The following is a 19,648-nucleotide window of genomic DNA, read 5'->3' as shown; positions in this document are numbered from 1 at the left end:
CTAGCTAGGCACTCCTAGAGACTTTAATTTGCTAGCTTTGACGTCCTCCTCGGTGAACCAGCGGTGTTTGAGTGCGTCTGCCGCGGCAGGCCTCTCCCAGGAGTCGAAGTCCAGCAAGCCAGCAAGCAGGTCACGCCCGGCGACCGACAGCTCCACCATGCCGTCGAACGCCTCCACTCCCATCGTGACAATGTCGTCTCTCAGGTCGATTGTCTGCTCCAGCAAGCCCTCCTCCGTGTCCGCCGAGAACAGGGGCGCGCCGCGGGTGAGGAGCTCGGCCATGACGCACCCAAGCGCCCACATGTCCTCCTCCGGCCCGTAGCGTGCGATGCCGCCGTACAGCTGTTCCGGCGAGCGGTACCGCATCGTGCCCATGGGCGGTTCCGCCTCTCCGACGACGCGCCTTGCCGCGCCGGGCTTCGTCGCCGTCGCCGTCGCCGTCGCCGCCGTCGTCGTCGCGCACCCGAACCCGCAGATCTTCAGCGCGTTATCATCATCGTCGGGGCCGACGAGGATGTTGTCCGGGTTGATGTCGCGGTGGGTGACCCCGGCGCCGTGCATCCTCTCCGCGGCGCCCAGGAGCTTCCTCATGAACGCTCGCGTCTCGGCCGCGTGATGAGCCGGCGACGGAGGGTGCACCAGGTGCCGACGAGCGGCTCGGTGACGATGAACAGGTCCCCGGTGTTCTCGTCGGCGGCCACGCTCTTGAGCTGCAGGACGGAAGGGTGGCCGCGGCAGGCGGCGAGGCAGCCGGCCTCGCGGACGACCGCGCAGAGGCTCGCTGCTGCGCCGTCGTCGCCGCCCTCGCTGGGACGCACTCGCTTGATGGCCACTGTCTCGCCCGTGCAGCGATCCCGCGCCCTGACGACGACGCCGCCGCACGACGAGCCGTCGGAGTCCTCGAGCATCTCGTAGTCGTCGATGCTGTCGAACTCGTAGTCCTCCTCTACCGTCTCGTAGACGTCGTCATCGGAGCCGTGCAAGTTGAACCCGTAGTAGTCGTCAGCTTCCTTGACCGTCTCGTGACTAAAGCGGGCCCTCTTCTCGCCGGCTTCTGCTGCAGGACAGACTTCGCCGTCGTCTGGCGCCGGGCGCTTCCGATGTACCACCGCCGCCGCCGCCGCCATGAGCGAAGCTGATGAATCGGTTGGAGGCTGGAGCCCTAGCCCCTAGCTAGCTAGGGCGCGGCGAGAGACAGTTCTGCGGCGGGCATGCACGGCCGCATGGGCCGTCGTCGAGTCGTCAAGATTTATATATGCTGGCCGACCGGTGTCGTCTTGTACTCAAGTCCGATCCTGGACTGGACGCGCGCGCGTCGATCATATCGGCGGACGACGGACGTCGCGGTGGGTCGACTCGTTGTGATTGAGAATCGTGTACGGCAGGGGCGATTATTGCGCTTTGGACGTGAGATACACACAGGCTCCAAGATTTTTGTACGCCTCTCGATCGGACTCGAATCTCTCGATGTAACTATGCTAATAATTAGCTAACTATTAGTGTTAGTGGATCTAAACAGACAAACAGTTCCTAAGTATACATATATAGTTTCACTTCGTATATAGGCCAACAACTTAATTAGGGCCTTGTTTAGTTCTTAAAAAAATTGCAAATTTTTTCAGATTTTTCGTCAAATCGAATCTTGCGACATATGCATGGAGTATTAAATATAAATAAATAATAACTAATTATACAGTTTGTATATAATTTGTGATACGAGTCTTTTTGAGCCTAGTTAGTCTATGATTGGACAATATTTGTCAAATACAAACGAAAGTGTTACGGTGTCTATTTTACCAAAAATTTTGGAACTAAACAAGTACATTACAGCCCACATGATTCTCTTGTTGTTGGGGGCTTGGGGCACACACTAAATCAAGGAGCAAAGAGGAAGACAAGTAATAATTTGCAGCATAGAAAATGAATTTCCCCTCCCAATTGGTGATGAGATTGAGATTAGATTTCACCTAGGGAAGAAAGAAGAGAAGAGAAGCACATAGTATACCAAGGGTAAAGATGTCGAGGGTACTTGCCGACCACATGATGGAGAAGAACTTCTAGTGGCAACAGCTGGGTGGGCAACAAGGGTGGTTGGTAAGATCCGGCTTACTTTGTATGTAGCTTACTGAGGAGGAATAATGCAGCAACTGTGGCAGCGAACACGATGAGCGGCCCGTGGAGGTAGAGTGGCTTTGGGGGCGGATCCATCTGTTTGCTGGTCTGCAGCTTCATGGAGAGCCCAGACGATCATCGTGGATAAGATTCACATAAATCCAACAAACACTACCAAAATGTTGGAGTTCTCCTAGTGTTTTTAGTTAGTAATAAAACACTACCACTAGTCAAAACACTAGGGAATCCTCACTAGGAGGTATTTACTAGGGAAAGTTTATACTAAATTTTGAATGCTAAAACACTAGGAGAACCCCACACTACTAGGAGAAATTGAAAAATCTGGTTGTGAAAGGTGATGTTGGGTAAAGAAGGATGCATAGCGGCAGGCAGGCGAGCTCGAGATGTGGAGCGCGATGGCGGTGAGGCGGAGGCATATGGCGATGCAATACCGACAAGGCAAAGACAAAGGATTGGTCTATTTTGCGTGTTGTATAGCCTACGAACCATGGCCATCTGAAACTGAAACGACAGAGCTGACTCCAAGACTTAATTTTCCGAGTTCTAAGGGCTTGTTTAGCACAGCCCAACTTCACTAGTAAAGCTGTTTTTTAGAAAATAGCTTCATGAGTGACTTTCTAGATGAAGCTGACCTGTTTTGGAAAAAGTGTTTGGCAAAATAGCTTCACCAACTACTTCATACATAGTTGAGAGGGAGAAATGAGGGAGAAGCTGCAATAAGCTACTTTTTTCCAACTTCATCCAACTTATGTTTTTGTGAGAGGAGGGGAAAAACAGTTTCACCTAAGCTGTTGTGAGCTGTACCAAACAGACCCTTATTTTCAAAACAGCTTCATGGGTGAAGCTGTTTTTCCCCTCCTCTCACGGAGATATAAGTTGGATGAAGCTGGAAAAAAGTAGCTTATTGCAGCTTCTCCCTCATTTCTCTCTCTCTCAACTATGTATGAAGTAGTTGGTGAAACTATTTTGCCAAACATTTTTCCAAAACAGCTCAGCTTCATCAAAGAAGTCACTCATGAAGCTATTTTCTAAAAAAACAGCTTTACTAGTGAAGTTCAGCTGTGCCAAACAAGTCCTAAGTGTTTGGTAAAAAAAACAGCTCACAACAGCTCATGAAGCTGTTGTGAGCTATACCAAACAGGACCTAAGGTCTTCTGGTTGTTCAAGGAACATAATTTTTTGCTTTGTATATAAATATAAGTGATGTCTACATAATGGTAATAAAGAAGAAGGCTCAACCTGATAATGACGAAGGTTCAAATTGAACAACAGTCCCAATGGAGTTATTATAAAGAAAACAACGAACGATACTAGTAAACTGATATGAATGGGGTATTATTTATTGAAATGTTTCCACGCATACATATATGTTTCTTGCTACACGCATGCCTGAATAATCAAACATTCAACAATGCGGAAACATGCATATGCTCCTACGAGTACTACCATACATGCATACCGTTCCGCCTGAGCTCAAGATGTGTCGGCGACGAAGTCCCGAACGACGGTCCGAACGGCAACGGGGATCCTCACCGAGTGCTTACCATCATCAAGCCATGTCAGGCTCCCAAACGCGTAGCCGCCCTGCACTCTCTGCTTCGCCACGAACGTCACCTTAAACGTCGCGTTCCTAGGGCCACCTTTCACGAAGGCGATCACCGGAGGCTCCACGGTCATCCTCACCCCCGCCGGCGCCTCCACCACGGCCCGGTACGTCGCCGCCGCCTTCGCCGGCCCGATGTTGGTCACCGTGCGGGTGAACGTGATGGAATTCTTGAGGTTGGGCACGGCGATGGAAGGGAGGTTGCGCTTCTCAATGTCTACTTCGTCGTTGATGTTGTTGTAGTCGTCTGGTTTGATGTCGTATACTAGGCCAGGATCCATGGCCTTGTCTGGCTGTATGTGGCCGCCGCCGAAGTCGAAGGGGTCGGCCGGTTTCCTTTGCACTGAGTTGGCTTGGATTGGCAGGCCGAATCGATCGGTCACCGATGCTGAAGCAGACAAACAGTAGCTTGTTAAAGTTAGGCTGACATGCATGAATAAATTGGTTAATTAGTGTGGTGAGGTTTCGGTTGAATCAATGATTAATTACCTGTGGTAACAATGGCGGACTTGATCATGGCCGGAGATCGCGGAGACATGAGGGCATGCCATGGATGTCCCGGACAGGAGCTCGTACGAGTCACGCTTGGCTGCCAAGATGCTCACTCCAGGGGCAGCTATGTCGGGCTGTCGTCCAAACACAAACAGAGAAGCCAAAGATATGCTCATATTTATCATTTCATTCAGGACAAAGGTCGATCAATGCATCACCCAATCAAGAGAAGGTATGTACATATCACCTTGAGTATACCAGGGAACTGTGCACTCGGGCCCCTGGAGGAGAACGTGGCGACTCTCGGTGAGGCAACATGTGCTCCGACCATGGTCGCCGCCGGAGATATCTTGGCCACCACGCTGGCAAAAGTTACACATGAGAAGAGGCCGGAACAGGAGAGGCCATCAATCATATAGTGGAGGACTAACTGAAGAAGAGTGAAGACGTACCTGTCATTACTTTGGATGATCCTGAATATGGTTTCTTTGTCCACCACGACGCAGGGCATGTGGCCTCGGCAGAACATCTGGTACTCGAGGAGGTCGGTGCTGTACTGCTCGAAGATGATGCCCTTGGCGCCGCCGGCGATGGCGGCTTGCGTGGCCCTGACAAACTCCACCGGGGGTGGATAGGTGGAGTGGAACGCCTGTGCAAAGCAGGCAAGGATTTTCCCGGTGATGTTTACGGACCCCAAGTTCTCCTCGGTGCAGCTGATGCAGGTGAGAGGATTGTGTTTGTTTAGTTATTATTACTCTCTCGATTCCAAATGATACGTCGTTCTCGTTGTTCTCTATGTATGCTCGGGTACTCCTCTTTTTCTAATGGACCAAGATCTTATTAAGGGCATCTTCAAGAGTATCCTATTTTTTGTTCCAAAAAACATATAGTTTTTGCAATTCCTAAAAAGGTATGGGAGGAAACAAGAAGGTCATCTCCAAAAGATTCTAATAATTCACTCCTAAAAATAGAAAACAATTTTACATCAGGAATTCTATTCTATTTCTAAATTATCACAACCACTTTTGTATATTCTCTCTCTTGTATATTTACATTAGGAAACCTTTCTTCTCTCTATGCTTTCTCACACCCTTCCACCTTTAGATTGACCAAGAAGACGACACGGGGAAGAGCGATTTGTGCAAGAAAGGCCGCGAGTATACTTTTACACATGATGCCGACTTGTTTGCCAATTGCCAAAAGATGAGGAAGGGATATAGGGTACTCTAGGAAATGAGTTTTTCTCTTTTTTCCAAAAACATGGATGGGGAAGCAATATGGAGTACACTTAGAAATGCTTAGCAAAAGAATAAAAATAAAAAGTCATTTTAAGCAAAAACACCTAATGTTCCTAGTAATAAAGGGCTCAAGGCAGGATGTATCTCTAACACACTAAAAAGTGATTTTTGGAGACAACTCGTTATTTCAGTTTCAAACAAAGGCGTAAAAGACCCATTTTTTAAAATAGACCAGTATATTACACTACTACAAAAAATATTTTGCGAGGCGTTTTAGAATGGGCCTCAGATGCGAGCAAGATTTCTAGCTGCCTCGGTTAATGCCTCAGATTAACCGAGACGGTCATTTTTTATTAACCAAGACAGTTACAAAAACCCGTCTCCTAAAATCTATTAACAGAGGCGGGTACTATAATATAACCGCCTTGGTTAATGCCTATTAACCGAGGTGGGTATTATAACGCAACTGCCTCGGTTAATATATTAACCGAGGCGGTCACATAACAAGGCCCGCCTCGGTTGAATAGAGGCCTAGACAGCCCATCCAGAAATGAGACAAGACCAACTAGCCCGATATCACTACCTGAGAACATATACAGTGAGGAAGTTAGAAACCCTAGCTTTTTCCTCCCCCACAGGCGCACCCTATCTCTTTGTCTCCTAGATGCGCTTGGCCTCTCCACTCGTGGCGTCTCTCTCCCTCCCTTCCCTCTAGACGGTAGCATCCATTCCCCTCCCCATCCTAGTGCCCCTCCCCTCCTGGTGCCCCCTTCCACTCCCTACACCCCCTACTAGTGGCGAGCATAGGGTGGATGCGTCCGCCAGCCTTGCACGGGCAGCGCGCAGTGGCAGAGCAGAAGCGCAGAGGAACAGCAGCAGCGGGCACCTTGGGTGATGGTGGCTCCTGGCAGCATGGATCCACGGCGCCCAAGCTGCCCGGTGGTGGATCCAGCAGGCTGTGTGCCCTGGCAGCGGATCCAGGCCAGCTGAGCTCCATGGCGGTGGATCCAGGAGGACGGTGTTGCGCACCAGGCATGAGGCGGAGCCATGGAACTCGAAGGCAGCGCACCAGGCATGGGGTAGCAACGTATCAGTGCCTACGGTAGCGTTGGTGGCGGCACACCGGGCATGGGGCGGCGGCAATAGTGGCATTGGGCTTGGTAGGCCCGTCGATAGGCTCAGTGAGCTCATTGGCAGGATTTTTCTTTTTTTATTTTTTCTGACTTATTTATTGAGGTGGACAAGAAACCGCCTCGGATAGGCCTGATTAACTGTGACCTTTTGTCTGAGGCAATTGCAAAAACCACGGTTAAGGCTTTTTGGCCCCCACGGTTAAGATCTATGTAATAGTGTTAGAGGCAGGGTTTCTAAGTAATTGTCTCTATAAATCATGTTTTTAGAGACGGGTGCGTATGTTAGTGGCGGATCTAGTGGTATGTCTAGGTGTGGTCTAGCATACCCTAAGAAATCCCACTAGACCCATGTATCACTTAGTAAAAGGGGGGGAAAGAAACACTTGCTAGTTTTTGTCCCACCCGCTTCCATTAGTCTCCTATGCTGACCTGAGTGATGACGATCAGAGAGAGTCTGACCAGTGGCCAAGTGCCATCGATCGAGGATCACATCGACTTCCCAAAGCTCTGCCTGGTGTATACAACTTTTTCCCACCCTTGGGCCTCTTCCTCCATGCATCTTGCAAGTTGCCCAACTCCTAAGTACCTAACCCTATCTGAAGTTGTGGGCAGCTATAAAACCGGTGTTGGCGCCTCTCTTTCGCTTAGTTATTACTCTTCCTTACCCCATGTGTAGTTGTTGTGGACCATGGAGGTGAAGTACTAGAGTGCCCCCAACTCTCTAGACTCTAAGGTATACATATAAACCTAAGTCCTTACCTTATTTGTTATTTAATTAGTAACATGTTTGTCCTTAAAAATTACTTCAATTGTTGTAAGCTTATATGGTGTATGGCTTTTTTATCCATATTTCCAACTATTAGCACATTGTTTTAACTTTCTATTGAAACTTATGCAAACTTGGAAATTCACTGTTGAATTTAAGACTTATTGTATTTTTAGTACTTTATCCCTAATTGTAGAGCAAACTTAACGATTATTTACTGAATTGCCAATTAAATGGATTTTTCCACACCGCAAATAAAATTATAGTGCGACAATACCCCATGAAAAAAAATCCTAGATCCACCACTGGCTTATGTGGTCGCCTTTGAAAACACCACTCTCTTTGTCCTGGTCTCTCCTTCATTCTCTCACCGGCAATGCTCCTCTCTCTCTCTTGATTCCTCATGGCGAGGGTGCTGACGGCCCTAACGAGGCCATCGAAGCCATAGTCTCTCTCTTGTTCTCCAGACAGTGATGCAATATGAGACAAGGACCGCAACTCACCAATCTCGTCCTCTCCCTTGTCACACAAAGTTGATGAGGCAAATATGATGGGAGCGAAACTTGTGCACGAGCTGAGGAGGTAGTGATGGATTTCATGAATGGGACAAGGAGGAGGAGGCCAAGGCAACTGATGAGGAGCGTTGTAGGCTTAGGAGCACCATGCTATCAATTGTGGTAGGACAAAACTCTATCGAGGTAAATGATTGCGTCTACATAAGGACAGTCCTACTCTCTCTCTCTCTCTCTCTCTCTCATACTCTCTACTCCTTTGACCATTGATGGGATTTATGCAACTCAAAGCTTGTTCTTGTCGGGGATGTCTTTAGAGCTGCCAACCTCGGCGATGGCGCACTCAAGTACTTGGCCTTGCTGGAGCCTCTAGCTCGATTGGTGATCGATGCTGTGGCGGCCCCCAAGATTGACGTAGTTAGGATTGATGCTATCGTGAGGCCTTGCCGTGAAGCTTAGGGAGAAAAATCATCTCGTTGCCGAAACCCCACCTAAGACAGTGCTGGTATTCAGGTTATATTTTTTTTATTTAGAGACTAGAGAGATAAATGTCTGATTTTTTACGGCCCGTGGATTAGAGGTGGTGCATCACTGTTTGGATAAATGCATGATTCCACCAGCAGTAAAATGACAGTTTTTTTTTGTGTTATATGATTTAATGTCTCAATAAATCTGTTTTAGCTGACTCTATAAATAATTTTCTGTAGTAGTGTACATAAGAATGGAGTAGTCGGTCGTTACTTTATTTTTGGATTTTAAACACCACAACCTTTATATACCTATTATTCATTGCACTTGGTTTGCCTACTGGCCCTGTTTGTTTCCACGATCGGCCAACCCGTGGCCCGATTAAGCGAACGCGTGCGGCTTTGAGGCTAGAGCCTTGTTTACTTCCGAAAAGTGAAAAGTTTTCGATACTGTAACACTTTCGTTTGTTTGTGACAAATATTATTCAATCATGGACTAACTAGGATTAAAAGATTCGTCTCGTGATTTACAGCTAAACTGTGTAATTAGTTTTTGTTTTTGTCTATATTTAATGTTTTATGCATGTGCCACAAGATTCGATGTGACGGGGAATCTTGAAACCTTTTTGGTTTTCAGGGTGAACTAGATGTGAAAAAATTTTAGATTTCGCTATTGTAGCACTTTCGTTTGTTTGTGGTAAATATTATCCAATCATAGACTAACTAGGGTCAAAAGATTTGTCTCGTGATTTACAGTCAAACTGTGTAATTAGTTTCTGTTTTCGTCTATATTTAATGCTTCATGCATGTGCTGCAAGATTCGATGTGATAGAAAATCTTGAAAACTTTTTGGATTTCGGAGTGAACTAGACAAGCCTGTGTTTCGGTAATCGTCCACACCGTAGTTTTTCTGTTCCACCTCATTGGTGACTACTAGACGAGCATTTGTCGCTGTGCGTTCCGTGGAATTATTCTGCTTTTCTCGCTCAATCGCAACACCAATGACGCCATCCCAAACACGGCCAAGAACTTGTTCAAATGGCTAAGAGATGTAATAGTCTATTCTTTGAGATATTATAGTCTATTCTCAACAAGAAGACTAATTAAAACTGCATAATCTTTGAGCTACTCATAATCTCGGTAACTGGGAGGGGTATCCAATGCAAATAGGCATCTAGTTGGTGCACGGGGGGCCACTGTACCTTTGTTCAAAAATGGGAATCTTTCAGTTGCTGGATTTGGAGTGTTTTGCATTGGTTTGCTCTTTCAATAACTAATACTACTTCATCCCAAATTATAAGTCGTTTGACTTTTTTACCCCAAGTTTGACCACTCATCTTATTCAAAAAATTTGTGCAAATATAGTCAAATTTAAGTCGTTCTTGAAGAACTTTTATTAATAAACCAATACACAACAAAAAAAAGTGATATTGTGTACAAAACTTTGAATAAGACCAGTGGTCAAACTTGATATTAAAAAAGTGAAACGACTTACAATTTGGATTGAGTAGTGTTTTGCACGTGTGTGTTGCTGCTCTCTTTTTTCAATATGTAATATAACATAATATGGCTTGTGGGTTGCACTGGTTAGCAAGATTTGCTGGCTGTCGGCTTCGAGAATTTAAATGGAAGGTACCCGCTCAAAATAAATCAACTCCTAGAATCATTCTAAGTTAAATTGTCTTGAGTTTGATTAATGCTCTCTTTAGCCTGTTCGCTTGGCTGATAAGACATGGATAAAGCACTTGCTGATTTATTGCGATAAAAAAATTATTAAATGACTGACAGATTCAACAGATAATCTAAATCGAACAAGCTACATTTCTATCGCTTAAGCTTATAGGCCAAAATGGCTTCACCTTTATCATTTTTAGCTTAGTTTTGGCATCGAAAACCATTTACACATGTGAATATTTGGCAGGGCTTATAATTTCCACAAATCTATAGGAGCCACATATAAAGTCCCTTTAGAAGACCTGCGAAAGAATTAAGGACCTAAATTTATTGTGAAGAATAACAACATTTATTATGACATGAAAATATGAAATACATAGATTATTTTATATATATATATATATATATATATATATATATATATATATATATATATATATATTTCATGGTCTATCCAGTTATAATAGTTTGATGTCATAAATATTAGACGAAATTTGTCAAATTTGCTCTGGTCACTGACAAATAAAGGCCTTGTTCAGTTTCAAAATTTTTTGAGAAATCGACACTATGGTACTTTCGTTTGTATTTGACAAATATTATCCAATCATGCACTAACTAGGCTCAAAAGATTTGTCTCGTCAATTCCGACCAAACTGTGCAATTAGTTTTTATTTTTATCTATATTTAATACTCCATGTATACGTTTAAAGATTCGATGTGACTGAGAATCCGAAAAATTTTACAAAACTTTTGGGAACTAAACAAGGCCCAAGAGCATGCAGCCGCAACAACACTGGTTTTGTCAGAAGGATAACATAAACATAAGCCAACACGAAGAACCTAGCTAGCAGAAAATAACAGCTCACGAGAGGGGAGAGAGAGAAAAAACGCTGCCGTTTGCATGCACTTCTGGCTCGAGAGATGGGATCGTAGTCTTATTTTTTTCGTTAAATACGTGGAGTCTCACTCGATCGTTGTGCGTGCCCTCATGGGGTGTGTGCGCACGACGAGCCAAAAGAGAGCCCTAGCCGCAGCTAGCTTTTGTAAAGCTAGCCATGGCCTCTGCCTCGCTCGATCAGGGATCTCATGGATCTCGATCTCACGCACCAAGGCCGTGTTTAGTTCGTGAGTCGAAATTTTTTTTGCGATATTGTAGTACTTTTATTTGTTTGTGGTAATTATCGTCCAACCATACACTAACTAGGCTCACAAGATTCGTCTCGTCAATTTCGACCAAACTGTGTAATCAGATTTTATTTTTATATATATTTAATATTTCATATATATATATAAATATTTGATGTGATGAGAAATCTTAAACAATTTTAAATTTTAGGATGGAAGTAAACAAGCAATAAAGCCGGCCGTCATGACATGGCCACATGCACACGTGCATGCGTGCATTAAGGTGGCGGCGATCGAGAATGCGCCGTATGTTATGGCCGTCCAATAATAGAGCACCAGCTGGACGTCCACTGAAATGGCATGAGCAGGAAAGTCCTTGCTGCACACCTATATATTTCTGCCATGAATGAACAAATAAACTTTAATTTGTTAGATGAATTTTTTAAACTTAATTAGTTTAAAATTAAAAATATTTATTAAATATAAATAACAATATTATAGTATCTATTTTGTAAAAAAAAATATAACTAAACAAAACCTAGCTATGTACAGCTCCTGCAACTTGCGATATGATACGGCCGTTACACTTACAACTCCTGCAAATGTGCTAGCAATGACTCTGTTTTGGTAGTACATGATTTTACAATATACCAACCGTGTACTAGTATAGTGTACATTCTTATTAAGCCGTAAATCCAGAAGTTTGGTCACGTGACACGATAGGACCGTAATGAGACGTTGCACTTGCAAAGCCCGAGGCATTTTTTTCTAATCCCTTTTTATTTTATATTTTCGCACCAGTCTGGGTAGCATGATAAAATCACGCTTTAGCGCCATGTGCGCTGATGCATATGTCCCGGTAGTGTAATCTTGTCGTGTCAGCTAGACTAGCACGAGGTCTTGTTTAGATTAAAAAAAATTAGATTTAGATATTGTAACACTTTTGTTTGTATTTCGTAATTATTTTTCATCTCATAAATTACAGATAAATTATGTAATTAGTTATTTTTATCTATATTTAATATTTTATGTATGTGTCACAATATTCAATATGACGGGATTCCTGAAAAGTTTTTGGATCTTTAGGTGAACTAAACCAGGCCTGACCCGACAAATAGATCCCTAAAATTTTTCTAAGAACTGTTATTATTAAAGGATCTGTCTATGTGATATTTAGTTGTTTTAGCCCCATTTGTCAACTGAATTTTTTCAATTCACTTACACTGTCATCTAATTATATTTACACTGTTTTATTACTACATCTACAATAATTTCTTCAGTGCAATTTATTTGACATAGTAGTGTAATTTGGGTATAATACAAATAGGATATGTCTAGATGATATTCAGTTGTTTTAGCCCCACTTGTTAACTGAATTTTTTCAATTCACTTACACTGTCATCTAGCCCCACTTGTCTAGATGATATTCAGATTGTATAGGATTGTTCACTCGGCAGCATAGCACAGACACAGCGCAGCACGCAGCAGCGATGCCATGATGGAGCTCAGTGTGCGAGGCACCGGCGCCGTGAACAGGCCAACGGCAGCGAGCAGCGCAACACGTCAGGGAGGGAAGGAGGCACAACTGAATTCAGATTGGGTCACACAGGGGGCAAATCAAACCATCCAGAATTTGGTTGATAGATCAACCAAAATCAGTCGGTCGACGTATAGAAAACTGTTATTAAAATATTGAATAAAAAGGATTAGAAATTAGAAACAAACATCCGCCGGGAGGAGTGTGGTACGGTACAGGCCAAGTGCATCCAGAGTTTAACGAACGATGTTGCGAATCATCGAGGAGAGAGAATTTGTCGCACGCACTGCACGCTGTCACGCTCAAAAGGCGGTCGTTTCCGGGACCTGTTATAGTCCAGCCATTCGGACAGGAACCACTGGCCAATGACTTCCCACGCAAAGTTTTGGCATACCTCGGCCTTGTTTAGTTCTAAAATTTTTTTACAAAATCGACACTGTAGCACTTTCGTTTGTATTTGACAAAAATTGTTTAATCATATACTAACTATATACTAACTAGGTTTAAAAGATTTGTCTCGTCAATTTCGACCAAACTGTGCAATTAGTTTTTATTTCCATCTATATTTAATACTTCATGCATGCGTCTAAAAATTCGATGTGACAGAGAATCTGAAAAATTTTATAAATTTTTTTGGAACTAAACAAGTCCTAACTCACCCACTATTCTATCTGTACAAGCGACGTCTGATATAACGCTGATTTTTTCGGACAAAATGGTCTGCGCTGGTCGGCAAAATTTTCGTACCTAATTAACTTGCGGTTGGCAGAGTCTGGTTCAATTCTTTGTTATTTCCCGGTGCTTCCAAAGCACATTATTTATGGATGGATATAATATATTAAAATAATATGACAATGCATGGTTTGCTACAAAATTTAAAAAACTATAGTTTACAAATTAAACATCTAAACTGAATTTCGATTACACCATTGTGTTCTTGTAATAAATCCTTCAAAACAAGACTCCACATGGATATATTTAGATAAAATTTTATTATCGAACATTTATTTTATAAAGAGAGAACATTCTATTTTATTGAATAGACACGATGTTCTAGGTTTAGCAAAAAAATATGACATCTTCAAGGTATTCTAGATCTTGAAGAATAAATTATAAGGGCATGTTTGGTTATGGACGGTAAAGTCTACCGTCCGTCACATCGAATATTTGGATACATGTATGAAGTAATAAATATAGACTATTTACGAAACTAAAAATATGGTTACAGAGTATTTGTGAGACGAATCTTTTGAGCCTAATTAGTCCATGATTGGACACTAATTGTCAAATAAACGAAAATGCTATAAACTTTAACAATTCTAACCAAACACCATCTAAGTTCAGAAGATAATAATATATATGATTTATATTTACTATCTTGTATATAAAGTTGAGTCCAACAATAATTAATGTTTTAAACTATTCACGAAAATATTTTAATAAAGAGCAACATATAAGGGAAACACTAATAAAAAAATACGAGATAGAAGAAGAAAAAAGAGCACAGAAATATTATTTGAACAAACTAATTATATCATATAACATCTCATGAATACTATATAAACACACACAAAATAATCGTGGAACATCCCATTTATATTATGTGATTATTCTAAGATGTATCATAAAACATCACATATATATTTTAGGAATATTATGCATATATCACAAAACATAGAAACTAAAAAAGAGTAAAATAAATAAGAGGACAAAAGAAAAAAGAAATAACAAAATGATATGAATATATTGAAAGAAATAAATAAGTTAATAAAAGATTAAACAAAACATAAAAGAGACTATATCACAGGTACTATATAAAAAAGAGAAAAAGAATACACAAGATAAAGAAAAAAAATTATCACATCAATAATACTTGCATAAAATAGAATATAGAATATATCAAAAAATATTGTATGATTACTTGAAGGTAATTATAGAACATCTCATTTATACAACATGAACATCTTAAACACATTGTAGAACATCACTTATATATTATGTGAATGTCACAAAATACATCATAAAACACCTCATTTATACTATATGAACATCACAAACATACATCATAGAACATCACATGTATACGATATGAACATCACCAAGACAATTGTGCACGTGTGAGTATGAGGTGCTCGATGCATGGTGGGAAGATTTTTTTTGTTCACTTGATTTGCGTGCACTGACATCATATATGTTTACAACTACAAAAAGTTATAACTACTAATCTGACCATCACTAAAAAATCACTTTACAAAAAAAACAAGAACACGTAATAGACAAAATAATTAGAAGAACATAACATGGATACTTTCTTAACACCTAATATATACTATAGAACATCATATGTACTCTTTTCAAACATCTAAAATATACTATAGAACATCACGCATTTACGTTGAATAAACAACATTAAGTGCATCATAGAACGTCACGAATACACTATAGAACATAGCAAATATATTACATGAATATCACTAAATACATCATAGAATATCACATGTATATTACATGAACAACATAAAAACATCATAGAACGTCACATATATGTGAACATCCCATGTATACTTCATGAACATCATAAAATACATTATAGAAGATCAAATATATACTATGTGAATATTACAATATACATAAAACATCACAAACATACATTATAGAACATTATATGTATATTAGAGAAACATCTCAAAATACTCCCTCCATCCATGAAAGAATCAATTCCTAGAATCCGTGTGAGTCAGCCTTTTTTAAGTTTGACTAACTTTATATAAAAGAGTAACCACATCTATGACATAAAATGTGTATCATATGAAAATATATTCTATAATAAATCTAATGATACTAATTTGATACCATAAATCTTAGCATTTTTTTCTAGAAATTTAGTCAATATTTAAAAAGTTTGACTTAGGACAACTCTAGAAATTGATTCTTTAGTGGACGGAGGGAGTATACCATAGAACATCATATGTATACCATGTGAACATCACAAAATATACCATAGAACATCATATGTATACCGTGTGAACATCACAAAAACATATCATATAACATTGCATGAACATAATAACATCACATGGAATACAAACAAATAAAAAATTAAACATAAAAACAATTTAATTAATTTCTGTAAAAGAAAAGGAAAATAAAAAATCTATAGAAAACATAAAGGCAAAAGATAAAACAAAAAAAATGAAAAATAAAAAAGAATAAGACATAAAAACAAAAAGTGAAAATAAAAATATAATAAAGAAAACATCACATATATACTACATAAACATCATAAAATATATCATATTTATACTATGTAAACATCACAAAAAATATTGTAGAACACCATAATCAAATGTATACCATACAAATATCGCATAATACATCATAAAACTTTGCATTATGTGACACGAACATCACATTTATATTACGTGCACACAACATGTATCTCATATAATATACAAAATATATAATATAAATATAAAATTAATTAATTAGTGTGAATAACTAAGTACAAAATTCACATAGAAAATGAATGTAAATAAAAATATATAGAGAAAATAAAATCAATAAATAACTTAAATAAGGAAACAAAAAGAAAATTTTGAAATACAATAAGATACATATATATATATATATATATATATATATATATATATATATATATATATATATATATATATATATATATATATATATATATATATATATATATATATATATATATATATATATATATATATATATATATACACCGCAAGTCTAAACTGAGTAGAAAAAAATACTAAACAGTACTGGAGAGTGTTCAGTATCATATTGTCCAACACCCAGGACCACGAAATACTCAACAATACTAAAACACGAATACTGAATTTTGCTCAGTATAACAGTTCGGTGTAGAATAGTATTTTACACCTAGGGTGTAGAATAGCACTTATATATATATATATATATATATCTTATGTAACATATAAAATAAAAAAAAATAAAAATAAAAATAGTTCATCAAGCAACTAAAAATGAAACATCGGAAAAACAGAAAAGAAAAGGAAAAATAAATAGAAATAGAAAAAAAGGAAATGAAATATAGAAAAAAAAGAGATCACAAAAATATAAACATATCAACCAACGGGTGAATATAGAAAAAAAGAGATCACAAAAATATAAACATATCAACCAACGGGTGAACATAGAAAAATAAAAATGAAATAAAAATAACTAAAGTAAAATAACAAAATAATAAAGAGAATAAAGAGAAAATAAAATAATAATAATAATAATAATAATAATAATAATAATAATAATAATAATAATAATAATAATAATAATAATAATAATAATAATAATAATAATAATAATAATAATAATAATAATAATAATAATAATAATAATAAGAAAGCAACTTAAGAAAACAAAAAAATATAAAAACAGTCAAAGAAGAAGCCTAACAAAGCCTACGTGGGAACTGCTGCTGCCCGTCGGACACCCGTGCACACACGCGTCTACACTCGACACGCGAAAAAAAGAGCAGGAATCATTGGTGGAAGGTTTCCGTCCGAGCGTTCGGACGGAAAGAATTCCGGTCGTTTTCCTTGGCCGCACAGCCAGCATCCGCCGCTGGGCAGGGTCGCCCGAATTAAAATCTTCTTGTCACCACGCCGAATGACTGTCCACCGCTCCACCGCAGACGCGCCTATGCTAAGGTCATGTTTGGATTATAGAACTAACAACTAGTTCACTAATTTTTAGTCCCTAAACATATAAATAGTCGCACTAGATATTACTCCGTAGTTTACTAGTCCGTTTGGAGAAACCAAGACTAGTTGTTAATTCCTAATCCATCCAAACAAGACTAGGTCTTATTCTAAAGTTGGATTTTGAAAAGTCTTATGATAGAGTGAGATGGAGTTTTTTAGAACAGGTTATGGTGGGTCAAGGATTTCCGGCTCTTTGGATTTCCTGGGTTATGAGTACAGTGAAAGATGGGAAGGTTTGCATCAATGTTAATGGGGAAAGGAGTCCCTATTTTAAAACTTTCAGAGGTTTAAGACAAGGGGATCCTCTATCTCCTCTCCTGTTTAACTTGGTAGCTAATGTCTTAGAAGTGTTTCTTGATAAGGCTTCAAAAAAGGGTCACATCCGAGGAGTCCTTGAGCACCTCATCCCGGGGGGCATTACTCATATCCAGTACGCGGATGACACAGTAATCATGATTGATGGGTCTGTTACTTCTATTACTAACCTGAAATTAATTTTGTACTGCTTTGAATGGTTGACTGGCCTGAAAATCAATTACCACAAGAGTGAGGTGTATGGGTTTGGAGTTTCTCAAGGAGAGAAAGAAGAAATGGCCAATATGTTGAATTGTGTTCTTGGGGAACTTCCTATAAAATATTTAGGGATTCCTATCAGTGATCACTACTTAGCCATGGGGGCCTTCAGCTTTCTTCCACAAAAGATGATGTCCAAACTTGATCCTTGGAAAGGGAAATTTTTGACATCTGGGGGGAAACAGATCTTAACTAACTCCTGTCTAAGCAGTATTCCTCTTTATTGTATGGGCTTCTACTGGCTCATGGATGGGATCCACAAGAAAATGGATAGCATTAGGGCTAAATTCCTTTGGCAAGGAGCCGAGGACAAATTTAAATACCACATGGCCAAATGGGAAATGGTGTGTAGACCAAAGGACCAAGGAGGTCTAGGGATTATAAATACTAGAATTATGAATGACTGCCTATTAGTTAAGTGGATCTGGAAGATTTTTCAGGAACCTGAGGAACTTTGGTTCAAAATTGTCAAAGCTAAATATATGGGTGAGGGGGGTTTCTTTAAATCTAAAACAAAAAGGGTCTCCCAATTCTGGCAAGGACTACATAAAGTGAAAAATCTCTTTAAATAGGGTGCTGTTTTTAAGGTAAGAAATGGGAATCACTGCAAGTTCTGGGAAGATTGCTGGGCCGGGGAAGTTCCACTAGCTGTTAGCCATGAACACCTTTTCAGGATAGTGAGAGATCCTGGCTGTTCTGTCTCAGATTGTTGGGATGAAGGGGAATGGGTTATGGATTTTAGGCGTTCCTTAACCACAGAAGAGTATATCAATTGGGTAGATCTTTCTAACTCTTTACCGGGGGTTTGCTTGGAGACCCAAGATTTTGATATGGTTTTCTGGGCTTTAGAGACAAAGGGTCAGTACTCTACGAAATCTCTTTATAGGTTCCAAACAGATCGAGGTATGCCTAGTAGAGTTGCTGGAGTTATTTGAAAATGCAAAATTCCTTTGAAAATCAAGTTCTTCCTTTGGCAAGTTTTCCACAATAAACTCCAGGTGGCTGGTAATCTCATAAAGAGAGGTTGGAAGGGTGATATAAATTGCTGTGTTTGTGACATTGTTGAAACCATCAATCATTTGTTATTTGGTTGTCACTTGGCTCGGTTAGTTTTGGGGATTTTACAGGATATCTTTGAACTAGAATATGTTCCTAGATCCATAGAAGATATGTCTATGACCTGGTTATATGGCACGGGGCCTTTACCTAAACGGTTGATGATGTTTTTCTTCGCGGGTTTTGCCTGGGCGTTATGGATTACGCGAAACAAGATGGCAATTGAGAGGACTTTTGTTAAAATGCCAACTGATGTGATATATGTGGCGATATCATTCTTGCAGAGATGGAGTATCCTTTTGAAGGAAGAGGACAAGGAGCGCGTGTGGCAGGTACTGGAGGCAATTAGAAGCTGGCTGAAGAACTTCCAACCCAAGACCTCCACTGCTACGGATGTCGTCGAAATTTAACAGCTCTGTTTTAGTTGTGTTCTAAAAACTGTTGTCCTTTCCTTCTTAGTTGTGGGCTGAGTTAGACATGCTTTGTACTGTGGCTGGTAACCCCAGCGAACCTGTTACGTTGTGCTTTCTTAAAAGCAGAGTTAATTCTCTTTAAAAAAAAATCCATCCAAACAAACCCTAAACCATGCAC

At 40.1% G+C, this 19,648-nt stretch overlaps 1 protein-coding gene and 1 pseudogene across 1 annotated transcript; both read right to left on the bottom strand.

The window, feature by feature from the left end:
* Positions 1 to 591, bottom strand: LOC8062659 (putative cyclin-dependent kinase F-2). Its single transcript, XM_021462122.1, has one exon. It carries the CDS (start codon positions 589 to 591, stop codon positions 1 to 3), a length of 591 nt encoding a protein of 196 aa, XP_021317797.1.
* Positions 3,607 to 6,463, bottom strand: LOC8071968 (annotated as a pseudogene).

This window comes from Sorghum bicolor, chromosome 5 (genome assembly GCF_000003195.3).
Source record: "Sorghum bicolor cultivar BTx623 chromosome 5, Sorghum_bicolor_NCBIv3, whole genome shotgun sequence".
NCBI lineage: Eukaryota > Viridiplantae > Streptophyta > Magnoliopsida > Poales > Poaceae > Sorghum > Sorghum bicolor.
This window is presented reverse-complemented; position numbering and strand designations above follow the sequence as displayed.

Excerpts from the sequence above, each read along its gene's own strand:
- LOC8062659 (XM_021462122.1), bottom strand. The coding sequence starts at position 591 with ATGAGGAAGCTCCTGGGCGCCGCGGAGAGGATGCACGGCGCCGGGGTC.